An 18,165-nucleotide genomic window follows, 5' to 3' on the forward strand; every position below is an offset into this window, starting at 1 on the left:
ATTTATTTCAGTTTAGATTCCGCAGATTAAAACCTTCTTCTGCTCCTTTTTCCCTTCGAGTTTTTCTTTCTAAATAATTATGTAGAAAAAAAGGGCAATGTTTGTTTTCCGCCTGCAGGGAGTTATTCTGCAAAATGTACAAGAAAACGTGAATATAAACAAGCTGACAGAGCAGAAAACTGGGGGATAGGTAAATAAAAAACAGAGAAAAGAGGAGGAGTGGAGGAGAAAGGAAAAAAGAACAGGATGGAAGAAAAGAAGAAACAGGTGACCAAATGGGAAAAAATATATTTAATATAAGATAGTCAGAAATATGTGACTGAGGAGGTTTTAGCTAAAAGTTGTGATGCTTCTTATTCTACAGACCAACCTGAAGGACGTTATTATAAAAGATGAGAAAGAAGCAGAGGAGCTTACAGATGTGCTTAATGTTTATGTGACTCCAATGTTTTCATATATTTGCTCTTTTCCTTTAGAAAACTTAAAAAGCAGGAAAATCTGCAGCCACATCCAGCTTTTCTAGTTCAGGCGAAATAAAAAATTAAGCTTTTGCTTTCCAAAATCAAACTGGAGACAGAATTTCATGCTTTTATTACCTCCCACCACTATTATTGCTTTTCTTCTTGTTCACCGTTCGCCTACAGCTGGCGCAAAACGTTTTTCTCCTTTTGATAAAAACAATAAGCCTGTAATAAAAGTAATTCTGCTCCATTTTATCTGATCTGGAGAGCAGCTGCTGTTAGCCAGTCATGGCCTTTTTACGTAATTCCACTGGACTAGATTCTCATTTCCCCTCACTGCTCCAGCTGGGATTTCTCCCATTAACTTGGATTCCCTCCGATACATTTGTGACTGGGCCAGTGAGCGAACAGAGAGAGAAAACATGAACAATGATGCTGATTTTCTGCTCTGTTTTAACATTTCAGTCTGCTTGTAGTTTTAGCAGCAGCAGAGGAAGTGAAGGATTCAGTGCATGTTATATTAACATTAGTGTTACTATTAACACTAATGTTTATATTAACATTAGTGTTACTATTAACACTAATGTTTATATTAACATTAGTGTTACTATTAACACTAATGTTTATATTAGTCTGACTATTTATTATCCTTAATCCGAAGCACTTTGGTCGGTTTTGTGGGTGTGATGTTTGAGGTGCTGTGCAAATTAATTTGGTTGTTCTTCCCACCCTGTTATTCTCTCTGAAACACTGCATCCTAATTTCTTCTTCTTCTTCTGTGGTTTAGAGTTGATCCAAGTATAAATATTTATTGTAAAATGTTACACAGACTTAATAATAGTCAACCTGTCTAATTAGAGTTCATGGAAAATGTGCTTCTAATTTATTCTGGTTGTTGCTGTTGCTACTCTCTGAACTGTTGTGTGTCTAAAGCAGCAAAATGTAAGGCTGAGACCAGAAGAGTCAATGCAAAAGTATTCCTGAGTCTTCAACCAACAAACACAGGTAGAGTTATAAACGTCTCCTCACGGTTTTCGTCCTGAGCGATGCACTGCAGCGGGATGCCGAAGAAGGACGTGTAGGAGTCGTTGTACCAAACCAGCAGCTCCGTTCCTCTGGGGATGTCCATGCAGGCTCTGTAGAAGATGCACGACCTGCAAGACAAACACAGAAATGCTGACATTTTGCTTTATAACTCGTGTCTTTACTTGTGGGCGTCTGAGTAAAATCATGCGGACCAGACCCCAGGTCCACCAAAAACAAATGACTCAACTATTCTGCGCAGGAGAAGATGGGAGACGGATAAAAACTTCCATCTGATAACAGCTTCAGTTCACATCAGACCAAACTCGAGATGATTTATGGGAAATATCTGGTGTCTCTCACTTTCCACAGAGCCGCTCCGTTTCAGCGTGTTGTTCGCTGATGTATCCAGAGAGCTGATGGTTCTGGGTCACACCGCCAGTAGAATAACACTTCCTCCGCCCAAAAACATCATTCTACCAACATGAGCAAAGCCACATTCAAAACCACACTTTTATTTCCAGCACTAACTATTTTAAAACATTTTCCCACATGTTTTCTTCTCTCCCTGCTGGCAGGGTGGCAGCCAGACCAAATTATAGCTGAGAGGTCACAGGTTCAATTCCCACAACGGCTCCCTTATTGTGTCTTGAAGCCAGAAAACTAATTCATTTTTTAAGTCCAGTTTATTTGTGAGGCACATTTCAGCAACAAGGCCATTCAAAGTCCTTTACTACATAAAAACAGCAACAAAAAATACAGTTTGTCCAATTCCATCATCAAAATCATCAAATATTTTGATCAATGCTCCAGTAATTATGAATCAAAGGCGACTTTAAACAGGCCGTTTAAGACTTGACGGTTGTGAAGTTTTCTGTCCCAGACTGGAGGAGCATTAAAACTTTTAAGACAACAAAAACTAAAGGAAGTCAAATAAATCTTAAAACTATACTGTTGCATAAAACTCTCCAGGTTTACCTGATACCTGGTTAAACTGAGCCAAACTTCATAACCTGCTTATCCAACTAAAGGTTTACAGAAGTTTCTGAAGGAATCCTGTTCAGACCAGAAAAACTCAAACGAGTTCAATGCATGAGGATCATTTCCTACTGAATCACGTAAAAAGATTCAGAGATATCAGCAGTGAGTATGTAAATTAATCAGGTTAAACTGAACTAAAGGTTTCAGTATGAAACTGAGGTGAGTGAAAGAAAAGGCAGTAAAACCCGTCTGGCATCATCTTCTCCTAACGTTGACTTTCTGTGGGGGTGGAGGGTGAGGACTGACGGCCGCCGCAGGGATTTCTGCTCTAACCAGTTTTACTAAATAAGGAACTAAAACTCATTCAGCAGATTGAGGTATTCTCTCTCACTGCCACAGAGGTTACGTCACTTCACCACAGCAGGGAAACCAGAGCCAGTTCAGCATTTTTACTGAGTGGGATTAAACAGCACCAGTCAAAGTTAGTGGCATCAGTGGTGAAGAGGTGTAAACTCACCACTAACACCAGTAATGTGTTTAGTTAGCTCAACGTCCCATAAAACATGAAAACAAAACAAACAAACCACAACGCTGCAGTGGCAAAATGAAGTATTTAATTAAAGGATTAATCTCTGTGCTCCAGCTGTAATTTAACAGTTTGGTGTTTTATGGAAACTTGCTCCAGATTAGAGAAGCATAAAAACTGCTGCCTCTAAATTTATTTTAGTTCTTAATTAAATCTTAAGAATTATATCTTTGTCAGGTTAAAGAATTGTGGTAAAAGTTAAAATCCCAAAGTAAAGTTGATTAAATTTACATCTTTATGGTAAAATCCAGTCAGACGTTGGGTTGGTTCAGCTGCACTGCCAGCTAATCCTCGTTCTGCCACCTGGACATGAGCTGGAAGCTCATTAAAGTCTTCATTGCTGTCATACTTGTAACATTTTTGGGTCAATGCCAACCAGGAACTCATCAGTGTGACGCATCCGTTCTTTTCTCTGAGATCAAGCTTCAGATAAACAGGAAAGATCAGATCATCTGTGCATTGGAACAGCAGCTGAAGATCTGGAAACAGAGACCGACTGAGGAAAAATGGTAAGCCTGATAAATAATATTTTATATTTTATTAGGAAACATTCAGATCTCTGGAGAGCAGATGAAATCCGTTCAGATATCAGCCAGATTAAATATCACAACTACACAACCGTAACAAGTAAACAGAAACCAAGAAAAATGTTACTAAAGACTAAAGCAAAGATGATTTTAGATTGATTGAACTCGTTAAAGGCTATTTAAATTAATACTTTTCTAAGCATGAACACAAAAGGGAAGTTTACTTATCATTGTTATTTATTAAGTAGTAATTTAGTCACTTTGTTGTGTCTGTTGGTTTATTTATTCCATTAAAGGTTGTACAACATGTTACATATGAACATTTAGCAGACAACATATTGTCAGTATTAGTGTTACTTTGATTTTAATAACGTTTGATGATTCTAAATCATTAAAACAACATTCCTGTTTTCACCTGATTATAACTCACCCTCTGTAGAAGCTTCCACTGGTTAAACTGGTTTAAACTCAGTCCTTAACTTCAACACTGTCTGGTTTCAGGTGTAGCTTTTACCTTCCAGCAGGATCAGTGTGGAAAAATCCCTCAGGTAAAAATGGCAACATCACCAGGTGAGTTTGGAGCTGAATGAACATGCAGCACTAAAGGTTACTGGACTGAAATCAATAATCCTGCCACAAACAGATTAACTAGATCAACACTGTTACTAACGACCACAGAGTTATTATTATTTAACTATTAATAATTACATAAAATGAATCAGATTTAATTGTTTTATCGTTGGAGAGATCGCTGCAGTTCGTCAAGCTTTACAGACATTTTCTGATTAAACTCTAAACTGACTAATATCAGTTTTAAAATCATGATAAGTGAAGTTTTATCAACAGCCTCTGGTTTGTTCTTGTTCTCTTAAATCCTGTGAAATCAACTGAATTATACTGAGTTCTTTACAAAAGGTTTTAATTTTAGTTTTGTTGTTTAATGTTGACAGAACAGAATTTAGTTTTTACTCTTCTGGATTTAAATCAAAAATACAAAAACATTTTTATCCTCCTGAGGAACTTGGAGGCTGGTTTGTTTTGATAAATTTATCGTAAAGAGTTCACTTTATGATAAATTTAGATGAATAAACCAAGTTAGGAAAATGACTACAAATAAAAGATCCAAATCCAATTTCTTATTTTAAATTTTTTTTCTTACTTTCTTAAAAATAAATCAGAAATGACAGAAAGTATTTTCAAAAACTTGCTTTTATTTTAATCAAACCTTCTGGGAACTGAATTCAAAGTCCAACTAAATACAAACTGTATATAATTTGCTTATAAAACAAAATGAAAGGCCCCATTTTAAACCACTGAAACTCCAGTATACATCATTTAAAAATATATCAATAAAAAGAATCCAGATTTTCAAAAATGAAATCTTCCAAGACAGCAAATTGGATCAATTAATAGAAAACAATTTATCGCCCAGCTCTACTGCTAACACAAATATTTCAATTAGCTTTGGATATAAATAACATCTGGTTTGTACATTTTGCTGTCTCAATATTTGCAATACAGCATGTTACTTAAAATAACTGTATGATAAAACTAAATATGTAAACTATTAGTAAAAATATTAGTTAGTGAATCAGGATCAAAAAAATCTGATTAAACTTTTTTCGTTTTCAGTTACTGATCTGAGGATTGTGCTTCTTGGAAAAAACGAAGATGAGGAAACAAAACTCAGTAATTTCCTGACAGAAAAAAGTCCTCATTCTTCAAAGAAAGTAAAGTCCTTTGATGTTATTAATGGAGAATGGAGTCAAAAACCTTTCACCCTGATAAAGTCAGGTGGCATCCTCAGTCTGCCTGTGGACAGAGTCAGTCAAGACGTGAAGACGTGTGCAGCTCTCTGCCCTCCTGGACCAAACGTCCTGCTGCTGCTGGTCAAGCAATCAGACTTCAACGAGTCCAACAGACAGAACCTGAACTTTGTCCTGAGCTTCTTTGGGAAAGAAGTCTTTAACTATGCAATAGTCATCACAACTGAAAATGATCAGCGATTGAGGTTTTCTGTGAACCAACTTGAGAGAGAATGTGGAAAAAGGACTCACAATGTAAATTTGGAGGAAACTGATTTTTCTGCCGATGATCTTGAAGAACTGATGAACAAAATGGAGAATTTGGTGAGAAAGAACAAAGGACGATATCTAACCTTTTCTGGAGACATGGATCCTAAGGATCGCCCTCGACCTGTAAAATCCCCACTGAATCTGGTCTTATGTGGAAGACACGCAGTAGAGAAAGCTTCAGTAGCTCGCGCCATCCTGGGAGAAAATTATTCTGGTGATTCAGAGGTTAAGAGAAATCAGGGAACTGTCTGTGGGTTTCAGGTGTCCATAATGGAGCTGCCTGCTCTGTATGGCAGACCGAAGGGAGCAGCGGTGAAAGAATGCCTCCAATATGTTTCCCTTTGTGACCCTGAAGGCATCCAGGCCTTCATTCTGGTCCTCCCATTGTACGGCTGTACTGAGGAAGACAAGAAGGAGCTGGAAGCCATCCAGGAAATCTTCAGTTCGAGAATCAATGATTTCACCATGATTCTTTTTACTATGGAGAAAGCTGATGCAAATTCTGCAGCCCTGAAGTTTCTGAGGGAAAACAGAGACATTCAAGATCTCTGCCTTAAATGTAGGGAGCGATATATGGTCTTCTACACAAAGAAACAGATATCTGAAGTGCTGCTATGTGTCCAAACAATGACAAGATTAGGAACAAGAAGTTTTACTATAAATATGTTTCCCAAGCCAGCTGTAGTGCAAAGGAGAACAACATTTCACTCTGGGACCAATTTCAGCAAGTACAGACCGAATCCCCAGAAGGTGCCGAGGATCCAGCGACCAATCAGGGTCCAGGTTCTACCAAATGACTCTGAATCAGGGATGATACAGAACCTCACCATAAACCAAAACCCATCCATGCTGCAGAGTGAAGGGCCTCTCCGTATGGTGATGATTGGGAAGACTGGTTGTGGTAAAAGTGCCACTGGAAACACCATCCTGGGCAGGAAATGCTTTTCATCAAAGGTTTCTCAAGAATCAGTGACACAAGTTTGTCAGAAAGAGACAGGAGAGGTCAATGGTCGTCCGATTGCAGTGGTGGACACACCAGGACTGTTTGACACATCTCTGTCTAACGAGCAAATTAAACAGGAGCTGATAAAATGCATCAGCTTGTCGGCGCCCGGACCTCATGTCTTCTTACTGGTCCTGCAGATCGGACGCTTCACGCAGGAAGAAAAAGAAACCGTGGAACTGCTCAAGGATTTCTTCGGAGAGAAGTCAGTGAACTTCATCATTGTTGTGTTCACCAGAGGAGACGAACTCAGAGATCAGACATTTGACAGTTACTTAAACGAAAGCAAGGAATTTGTCAAAAAGCTGATCACTGATTGTAAGGACAGATATCACGTTTTTAACAACAACGACCAAGAGAATCGATTCCAAGCTACAGAGCTGCTAGAGAAAGTGGAGGCAATGCTAAGGGAAAATGGTGGTGGCTACTACAGTTCACAGCTCTTCAAGGAGGCAGAGGAAGCCATACAGAAGGAAACCAAGAAGATACTGACAGAAAAAGACACTGAGCTGCAGAAAAAGAAGGAAGACCTGAAAAAAGAAATTGAAGACAAAATTCAAAATCAAAGAAAGAACGGAGTCACAAAATCACAACAACTGGCCAAGTCTGATCAAGGATCAGAGGAGAGCGCCCAACGAGTCAAGGAGACGGAGGAGAATTTTATGAGGGAGGAGAAGAAGATGAAGATGGACAGAAGAAAAAGAGAAGAGGAAGAAGAGGGGAAGAAAAAGGAAGATGAGATGCAAGAACATGAGTTTGAACAAATATATGAAAACCTGCAGAAGAAACAGCGATTGAGCAAAGTATTTGCAGAGAGGGCTTCATTCGCACAAAGCAGGAAAGACATGACAAAAGAAAGAGAAGCTTGGGAACAAGAAAAGAGGGAATGGTGGGAGAACAGAAATCGTGAGGAGATACAGAGGCAAGAAGATGAGCAGAAACGACTCCAAATGCTAAGAGAAGAATATGAAGAGGAAAAGCGTAGATATGAAATAAAAAGCAGAGAAGAAGAACAAATCCGGAGGGAACAAGAGGAAAGCGAATGGAGAGAAGCAAGAGAAATGTTTCGCAAGAAAATGGAGGAATTAGAGAGGAGAAATTATGAGGATGCTAGAAAACAAGCAGAAGAATCCAATGATTTCAGGAACAAGTATACCCGCGACGCCTCGGCTGAGATGGAAAAAACTGAGAAAGCAATAAAAGACATGAAGCAGAGGGAGCAGAAACAGAAAGAAAATGAACAAATTATGAAGCAGCTGGCGACAAAGAAAGCATACCAGAAAAGTTTCGACAAGCTGTTGAGAAAACATGATGAAGAAATAAAAATGCTGAAATCATCGCTTTGCTTCCACAGTGAGACGTTCATCCACAACAGAATAAGGGAGCAGAAGGAAATCCATCAGCAGGAAATAAACGTGTGGATGCAGGAGCAGGTGAAAAAGGCTGCAGAGAAGAAAATCTGCAGCATTTCATGAGATTATTATTGTGTCCTCAAGACAAGGGAAATGTTACTTTTTACTCATTTATACATAAATGCTTTTATTTCACTGGACAGACAAAATGTGTAACAGGTTTAAATTTACATTTTTAGGATGATGGGATTTTAATCACACTTTCAGTGTAGATTTTAACAAACATTGTGAAGATTTGACATTTTTAATATCTTGTTTTTAATTGTTGCACAAGTGAATCACAATTGAATGAGTGATATTTTATATCATGTACAATCCTGTTTGCAACGTATCAATGAGACGAGATGAGAATCAATGAGAATATGTAACTAATAGTACAATGTAAGTACAGTTGGTGAAATTTTAACCGTTTATTAAATTGGTTGCAAACAATCACAGAAGACTTTTGTTTAGACTAAAAGAGGTAAAGAAAGTTTCTGACTGATAGATTTTACTGAATGTGTAAAACGTTGAGACTGTTTGGCCTGAAACTCTGAGCATCCAGTTTGACTGGTTTGTCAGAAGGATTTCCTGGAAAAGCCAGCAGATCCGATTACAACATGCAACGTTTGTGTAACGAACATTTTACAGGATTTACAGGTGGATCTATTAATGGGACTGATTCTCAACACAAAGGAAGGAAGTGTAATGGATGAGGTCGCTCCACCTCATGTACAAAACTATGAACTTATGTTGGTGCTTGAATAACTTGCATGTTTTCTGGGTCTGTGTGTGAATAAAGAGAAAATGTCAAAAGAAGACATATTTAATAAAAAGCAACTGCTAAGATGTGGCACTTGTGTTCTGGCTCCACGGTCTATAATGGTACCAACTACAGGCACCTTTACTAGCTTCAGGACATCTAGATATTTAATTTGGTTCAGGTATTAAGGCCTATCTTTATCAGTTCATTCCTTTCTTGTGGTCTGGTCTTTCTGCTTTTTCCATTGGTCGTAGATCCTTTGGTTTCTCCTTCAGCTCTGTCTGCAGTTATTAGTCACTTTCCATCAGTTTCAGTGATTCTACTTCTGTCTTTTGTTAGCTTGAAGTCTTCAAATATCATGCCAGACATGAATAACAGCTATATGGCATGATTACTTGTCACTGACCTGAAACATCAGCAAAGAATATTATATGTGATATTTTTTATGGTTTGTGCAAAAACCTGTTGCAATTTGTTGGACTTAAGTCAGTGTTTGGTTTTCTTCTTTCCAATAGCAGTTGTTATTTTCTTGTTATTTTCCAGTAAAAACATTGCAGCCTTAGGTAAGAAACACTGTAGTAACTAGAGGGTGGTATGAATATACAGGAAAACAAAGACATTATCACATTTATTAAAGCTACAGTATGCCACTTTTTTACATTCATATTTGTTAAAAACATTTACTGTGTACTTAAAGTCGAAGATGAGAGATAATCTATGAAAAAAAGAATCTCCCTGCCTCTTCCTTGTGTCCCTCTAATAGCATTTAGAGAAATACTGTGTTTCCAAACCAATACCAGCCAATCAGAGCCAGGAGGCGTCTTTACTCTGTGCTGTTGTGAAAACTGGAGGTGAGATTTTCCCAGGTTCCTGCAGAAAACAGATCATAAAGGCCTAAGAGACTGAAATAATCTTGCATGTTGTTCTAATGATGATTATTGGATAGGTCATTTTTGTGTTTGGATGTACTGATGATTATAAAGCATGTCATTTCTGATTTTGATTGATTTATTGATGATTACATAAAAGAGTCTTGATGTAATAAAAAGCAGATTAAAACAGAAATAATATAATGGAAAATTATGAATTACAAGTTTATAATAGTATTTAAATTAAATGATTAATAAAAGCAATTATGTTGAAGAAACACATTAAAAGAAGATCGTGTTTGATCATTTATGGTAATATATAAAACAGACAAAATTGTAACTGATATAATCACAGTGTGTAAGGCATAGGGAGATGTTGGGGCACGTAGAGAGTAGAGGTATGTAGAGAATAGGAGAATGTGGCATAGGGGAATGTCTGGACATGAAAAAGAAAGTGAATCGAGACAAACAGAACAACAGGAAGGGAATAGTGTGTTCCGAGGGAGCGGTCTGGTTCCATCTCCCCATACACAACAATCGGATGGGGGAGAAAAAAGAAGAGGGGTTCTTCGTCTCCGGTGTGAAGTCGAGCTAACAAGAAGAGGCCGACAGAAGACCAGCAGAGAACCTGGAGCCAAAGGGAGGTGAAGACTTCGCACAGACAACACCCATCGACCCTGAGCCCTGGTTTCTGATTCGAACGCCTACTCTGCGCTCAACCAACCCAAAGGTCTCAAGGTTACTGCAACAGACTTGGGGATTAGACAAAGGTCACATGAAGATCTGAGTGTTTGGAAGACAACAACCAGCTCTGCTTTACTTTTATTCAAGAGAGGATTTGCCATACAAAGACAGGAGTTTGACCAAGGACAGTGAAGTTTTCTGTTGCCGAGATCGTCCATCATCTGGGTATGAGTTGAACCCGACTCCAAAGCCTCGATCAGTAAATAAGTGACACAGTTTAGGGAAAGAAGTTAGGAAGTATTAAGGTGATTTTACTTAATTTGATTTTTATTCTTAGTATGTGATCATTGATAATTAATCTGTTTTCACTTACCCCTGCTAAACGCATGCTGAATAAAGATGCATTAAAATTCTAATGAGATTTGTGGATAGTGAAATTAATTGAGACATCTATTGATGTTGGTTCCTCTAAATAGCGTAAAACCCATGAACATGATTCTAGAAATGTGGTGGCCTCAGATTTGGCTAATGTTGAACCACTGAGCATTATGTAGTCTGTAACAATACACGTTGTTGATAGGGAGAGAGCTAACGTTAACTGGAGTGGTTATTGAAGTTATGCAGTTGTGAGGGCGACTCAACTGATTGCTTCTTCTTAGCTGAAAAGGGTCATAGCTGTTGGATTGTAGGTAGTTAGAGCTAGATGAATTGCTCTTGACACCACCTTAGACAGATTATCTCTCTTTGACGGACAACTAGTCAGTAATCAGTCCATGGGAGTTGTAAGGTTTAGGGCGGGGCAGGCTATTGCGCAATAACAGTGCTCAGTTCACTCCCACACAGTAGCACACCCAGCTGGAGGTGTGCTACTGTTCCTGTGCTAATGGCAGAGAAACAAACGAACCTTACAAGGAAATGTCTAATTTCTTTTTTCTGTCCAAAAACCAAGACAGAAACAATAGAAGGCCCAAGATGAAAGTCAAGTTAAAGAGAGAGAATTAGACTGAGACCAAAATAAAATGAGGGTAAATATCGGAGCCAACCTTCATGGTGGAGGGAGACAAAGGGTTGAAAACCAACCCAGAGTTAGCTACAACACTCCTTGATTTGTTTACTTTTAATTAAAAAATTAACAGCTGAGATACGGTTACAGTATTACTGGTGATGGCACAAATGTCATATTATTCTGTAGCTTGATGCAGCACTGTAAAAAAGTTGTAGCCAGATGGTGATTCATTTTAACATTACCTGCTAACTCAATCTCAGTACAATTATTCATTCATACCAACATTTATTTGTCCCAATGTATTTTTTTTGGATCAGACAGGAAAGGAAATTAAAGTATTCTTAATCAAAAGGCTCATGCCAAAAGAAAATCACGAATCATTGGCATAATAGACTCAATTCCCTTGTCTTGTAAAATTTTATGACATTGACACTAACATTTGGGATTTGATTTAAAGTCATGTGAACTGAAGTCAACACAACTCAAAATAATTTTTTCAGAGGGGAAGGTTAGGTGAGATAGCTTAGATATGTGTTCAGTAGGGATACTGTACATTTTGCACAAATAATGTTTGAATAATGTTGCAGAGAGCGACCAGGGAGGGGAACAAGAGTAAAGCCACATGGAAGGTTCATGGATGTAGTGAAGCAAGATACATAGAAAGTCAACAGGACCAAGGAGATTGGTAGAGAGAGAGCAAGATGGAGGCAGAAAATCCACTTTGCTGCCCTAAGAGTAGCAGTAAAACAAAAACCACTACAGCTGCATTTCTTTGCCTTAATCCAAATCACAGCAGAAAAAAACACATCCCACTTAATTTCAAATGTTTCAATAACTGTTCACTCTACGGTAAGAGCAATTAGCAGGATTTACATGAAAATACATTTGCAGCCATATGAATCTCCAAGAAATATTCAACTGTTGGTTTTTGGTGTTAAGAGCAAGTGTAAAACATGTTGTGATTTCAATAAAAGCAACTTTCTGTGAGGTGTTAGCAGACTCAAACAGCAGCAGCCCAAAAAGCTATAATATAAGAACACAGTAAGAGGATTACATTGGCTCTTATTGGGCTGGCCTGTTTCTTGTGCCCAATGCAGGGTGGTATAACTATCCTGGAGTAAGAGGAAACATACACAGCTTTTCAAACAATGGAAAGAACCATTTCAATTTCAGGTAGGCAAAGCCTCTTAAAATATGTACTAAATAATTACCTTTGATCTGTAATAAAATACGTAGATTGAAAGATAATGTTCCACTACAAATTAATAACTATTTTCTTAAATCATTAAATATTTTAATATTAGTGCATTGCTCACAACCAAAGTAATGAGAAGATTAATAGATTATATATCATGTGTTACTTTAAAAAGGGATTTCTAATCAATTACGTGACGATAAAATAGCTGCAATAAAACAAGACAATGAGGAACAGCTACAAGATATAAAGCAGAAATGCGTCAAAGAGCTAAAAAATCAGCAGCAAGAACAAGATGACAAAATCAGAAATCTGAAAGAGAATCATGAGAAACATGTTTCAGATCTGAAACATGTTGAGAAAATAAAAGATTTAAAGCAACAGTGTGACGATAAAATAGGTGCAATAAAACAAGACAATGAGGAACAAATCAAAGATATAAAACAGAAACACATCGAGGACCTAAAAAGTCGACAACAGAACCATGAGGAGAAAATGAGGAATCTGACCCAGGATCATGTGCAACATATTTCTGATCTGAAACTGGAACATGATCAAGAAAAAAAAGAAATGCTGCAAAAGTGTGACGATAAAATAACTGCGATAAACCAAGACAATGAAAAACAGCTACAAGATATAAAGCAGAAATGTGTAAAAGAGCTAAAAAATCAGCAGCAAGAACAAGATGACAAAATCAGAAATCTGAAAGAGAATCATGAGAAACATGTTTCAGATCTGAAACTGGAATATGAAGAGAAAATCAAAGATTTGATGCAACAGGATGATGATAAATATAATGTATTCTATCCTTTTGGTCTGCTTGATACTGTCTTCAGTATTTAATGTTTAATCACAAATACAACAGTTTATAAACAGCATGTAAGAAAAGTTGAAGCATCTATTTTCTATCATTTAATTTTTCTAATGACCAATAACCTTGTACCCTGACAATAATAATTCATTCATAGTGGAGAAATATTGTGTATTTGTGTATATAAACAATTCAATATATTGCTGAATATATTTTCCTAAGACAGTACAATAAACAGTAATGTGACATTTAACTTTAATCTTTTCAATTCTCTACAATTAAATACAAATAAAGTAAAACTTACAAATCAAATACAACATGTACATTTTTGTTTTCAATAGTAATTTTCAGTTTGTTCCTACTTAATAATTGAAATTCATTCAAAAATGATTAAATAAAATGTAACACAGTTAAATCATTTGTTATGTCTCCTTATTTTCAGGATCTGATCTCGTTTGTTAGAAAACATTCCAGGTTTATATTGTTTGTTTGTAATTGTGATTCTAAGGAACTCTAAAGGTGTGCTGTGGTGGCGTAGTGGACACCGCGACCCACATTTGGAGGCCTTCAGTCCTCGACGCGGCGGTCGAGGGTTCGATTCCCGGACCCGGCCGACATTTGCCGCATGTCTTTTCCCCTTCCTGTCAGTCTACTTTTGATTAAGGGACACTAGAAACCACAAAAGACCCCCTGGAGGGGGAAAAATATGTAAGGAACTCTAAAATTATTACTAATAGCCACCTAATGGAAATGCTAGAAAATAACTGATGTTGACACAAAGAAACAAATTTCAAGGTGATTGATTTGATTCAGTAAACACTATAATAGAGGAGTAACAGTGAGAGTTTCTCATGTGTTTCTGAAGCGTTTTCATCTCCATGACTCCATAACCTTCATGTACAGAGTTTCCAGGGTGATGAGTGGATACGTTTAGGATATAACAAGCAGCAACAAGCAGAGATACAATCCTCAGGATCGTGTCTCTGCTTGTTGCAGATTAGGTGGTTGTGTAATTTCATGAGACCGTGATCTCCAGTTTTCACTGGAGCGGTTCACAGCTGAATGTGCAGCAGTCGGCCGGGACGAAGATCAGCACCTCCAAATCTGAGTCTCTGATCTTGAGCCAGAAAAGGGTGGAGTGCCGTCTCCAGATTGAGGATGAGGTCCTGTCTAATGTAATGGAGGTTAAAGGTCAAATGAAAGCGGAAAAAAGTTAAATATTAGTATATTGCATATTTTGCATCTATATATATATGTATATATATATAGCATCAAAATTCTGATCCAAATTATTCACGAAAACTACAACTTTCCACCAGCAAAACGGATCTACCAAGCAAAGCCAAAAGTCAGAAATTTTACTGCTAAGGCAGCTATTGCTAAGTGACATCACTGTGGTCAAACTGTCTGGCTGGTGGCATGTCTGTCTTTGACACTGAATCCTATTTTGCTATGGAGCTGAATAAGAAAACTAGAAAGTTTGCATTTTTGCAGGAAATGAAAGGGTGAAAGCCGACTGCTTTTGGTGAAAATGGCAAAAGCATTTCAAGTCAGTAGCTGAAGATTTGCAGAAAGGTAAGAAATAGGTAGAAACAACAGAACAAGTCCTGCAAAATCCCTTTGAGTTATGCTGCTCTCCTGCCACTTGTTCCTGTGCACACACCCATTCTAACTTTATTTATAAAGCACTTTAAAGAGCAACAGCTGAAACAAATGGTTCCACATAGCAAAAATGCAGAAATAACAGTCATACATATTTTCACAAGGAGTTTGGGCAATAACAGATTAAACACTTCTCTCTGGTTTATTGCAGCATTGTCCAAGGTGCTCAGTGTAGTTTTTTGGGTACTAAACGAGTTAATCTCTGCACTGAAAAAACATTCTTTTTCAGAATGACCAAATTGCAAGAGTGACCCTGCCTGTTGTGTAGTCACGTTCTAAATAACCGTTTATGGTCTTTTTCTTATGACTCGTTGTCAGATTATATATAACAGACAGTAATTATATTTAATACAACAGAAATAAACATGCTCATCAAAAAGCAACTCACCTGTTTGTTTTGTTTTCTCTGCATTCTCCTGTCTTGTGATGTTCCTGAAGAGGTCCAGCTACAGAGGGTTTCGCAATGGCCGCAATGTTTTTGCTTTTGACAAAATATTTCTGTGCAAATATTGGGTGCAAACCTTTGGAGATGCACAGACCATGAGGCACCGGAAAGGTAGACACTTCAAAACAGTCTGAGCAGAGATTGCAATGCTTCATCAGTTTCCATCTAAATCTTCTACCAATGTGGATTATTTTGGAAAACTGAAAAAGTTTTCAGCTGACCCTGCCTGCACCATTTGTGCACCTACCTTGAAAAGCAAATGTTGGTGATCCAAATCATTCGTTCCAAAAGCACAGAGAGTTGTGATGTTTGACCTAAATGACGTCACACATTGCTCCGCTTACTTCAAGAGCTCTGGGCGGAAATTCTAACTCTGAGCTTCATGTAGTTTGTAAAAAATAGAATGTTTTGGTTCTGTTCACAAAAATAATTTCTATATTAAATAATATTGTTATTGGGGAAAAAAACCTAGTAGTTTTTATACGACCTGTGAGTATCTCGGACTCTAGATCATGAATGAGGAAAAAATGGTGATCGATAGATGGATTGATGCGGCATCTGAACTCATAATTACCATATTCTGCTAGTATCACCTAAACCTGTACAATGCCAGGAGAGTGATCATAATACAAGTGAAATACAAATCTACTCCTACACACATTAAGTGCAATAAAAGACTTTACAAACTCAACTCAAAAGACCAACATTTTTCCCATCACATTTTGAAGCACCTACCACTTTGTCCCCCCCAAACTTGTCAGAGGAAACTGGTCCTGATTGCTGCAGTCCTGGATGAGTGGAGTTTTGTAAAATAAAAAAAGTCCTTGAAACTTCTGCAGTTCTGCTAGCAAATCTTCCGATGCTCATGCCCACTCTGCATCAGTCAAAGCTTTTAGAACGCCAGCCGACATATTTAAGGACTAAATTAATTTCTTTGAAGTTGTGCAACATATTTGCTGTATGCATGTGCTCTCTGATGATAACAATTATAACACAATAGTTCACCAATCACAAGTGGTCGAGTTTAAAACTTTAACTAGGAATGTTGCCAGCTGGGCTGTAAAATCTCCATGTCTACCCTGATTTAACACTCCAAGATTTATGCAAAACCTTTTACCTGAAATTTGTTAACTAAATAACTTTTTTGCCTCAAACTATAAAGTGGTCTTATTTTTTTGCACATACAAGAATAAACAATTTATGGGCAAAGCAAATTCTCCCCACCAGTGTAAAAGAAAAAATTATAATTTCTGCCTACTGAATATCTGATCATCAGCAAGACAGGAGATATGCAGAAATACACAAAAATAATGTAAAAGCAGTTGGTTAATAGAGACCTCTCATGTTGTCTCAAAAACAGATTTAATAAAGCACTGAAGAAACTCCAATTGTTTTGGATTCATTTATCTTTTACCATTTTGGGAACTCAATAAATAAGACATGACAGAAAAACCACCAGAATGCTTGACTGTAATTCAACATCTAAAACACTTTGACATGAACACAAAGTTGATGTCAAAGTTTTTGTTTTTGACAATCTAAAGACAGATTGTCAAAGACAATGGGTAAATACAACCAAAACAAACTTTGCTGCTGGCATGGAGGTAGAATCCAAAGCTTTCTGCTTTAGACCCACTAAGAACATCAGAGGTTCTTACCTGTACTGGACCACCATCATGTTCTGCTCCCCACAGTGCCTCGCACAGCGGATGTACCTCATCCAACTGGATTTACTGGGATCGTTTCCATCTATAAAGTGCTGCAATGTTCCCTCTGCATCATAGATCTACAACACACAGACACAGAAACAATGGTGGCATTTAAATTAGTGTTTATTTAGTTATAAACAGTTGTACAAGTTTAAATTGTACTGTGTTTTTTTTTAAGAATGAGTTTCCACCTTGAGCCACTGCTGGTCCAAATCGGGCCCCACAAGTACCAGACTGGTACCTATATGGGACCAGTTCCTACTAGTTTAGCCAGGTTAGCAGGTCTGGTATTACAGTCACTAAGACGTGAAACAAAAACATTAAAACAGTTATAACAAAAAAAACAAAATCAATAAAAACTCTAAAGTTCCTCTAAAACACTAAAACTTGAGAATTTGACATTTTCCAGCTAAAAGTAAAACGGATCAGTCACATTTATGAATGAATACGTGAATAAATGTATTCCTATTTGTTCTGTTGGCCAGTATTTTTCTGAATGTTTGTTGTTTTTATTTGGTTTTGTCAGGACGGGTTCTTTAAGCTCAGAATATAATTTAATCTGCAGACCTGGATGCTCATTGATGTCGACTTTAGTTGGAAAACAACAAGATGATGAAAGTCGTACATCAACAGAAAGCCGAGGACTTCACAGCTAACAGTGATCATAAGCAGTTAAAGCGTTTCGATCTCACCCAGCCTCCGTGTGTGTGTGTGTGTGTGTTAGTGTGTGTGTTCATTATTAATCCATCCCTCCATCCATCCGTGGTGATGCAGTGTGACTGTATTGAGGAGGCGTCGAGTGTGTTTATAAGGTGATGACCTGAGCCAATAGCCGGCCTCTGTTCTGTCCATACAGCCTGCAAACAATCAATGCAGTAAATGACTGTGAGAATCAAAGGAAACAGCCTCATTCATTATTCTCAGTATGTCGCACTGTAACGTCTGTCACTGTCAGTGTGTCTGCAGACTCTCAG

At 37.6% G+C, this 18,165-nt stretch overlaps 2 protein-coding genes across 3 annotated transcripts in view; one reads left to right on the forward strand and one right to left on the reverse strand.

Moving 5' to 3' along the window:
* The window catches only part of prdm6 (PR domain containing 6), a 94,124-nt gene that overhangs the window by 46,651 nt on the left and 29,308 nt on the right, over positions 1–18,165 (reverse strand). For both annotated transcript variants that reach the window (XM_044112171.1, XM_044112172.1), the window contains exons 5-6: positions 17,141–17,268; positions 1,491–1,615 (exon numbers count right to left, since the gene is read on the reverse strand). In XM_044112171.1, coding sequence (XP_043968106.1) covers positions 1,491–1,615; positions 17,141–17,268 — 253 coding nt within the window. The remainder of the gene's footprint in view (positions 1–1,490; positions 1,616–17,140; positions 17,269–18,165) is intronic.
* LOC122828539 lies at positions 3,400–13,782 on the forward strand. The gene is made up of 3 exons (XM_044112167.1): positions 3,400–3,560; positions 4,080–4,148; positions 5,211–13,782. The coding sequence occupies exons 2-3, from the start codon at positions 4,133–4,135 to the stop codon at positions 8,129–8,131; spliced, it is 2,937 nt and encodes a 978-aa protein (XP_043968102.1). The 5' UTR covers positions 3,400–3,560; positions 4,080–4,132; the 3' UTR covers positions 8,132–13,782.

This window comes from Gambusia affinis, linkage group LG03, assembly GCF_019740435.1.
Source record: "Gambusia affinis linkage group LG03, SWU_Gaff_1.0, whole genome shotgun sequence".
Lineage (NCBI taxonomy): Eukaryota > Metazoa > Chordata > Actinopteri > Cyprinodontiformes > Poeciliidae > Gambusia > Gambusia affinis.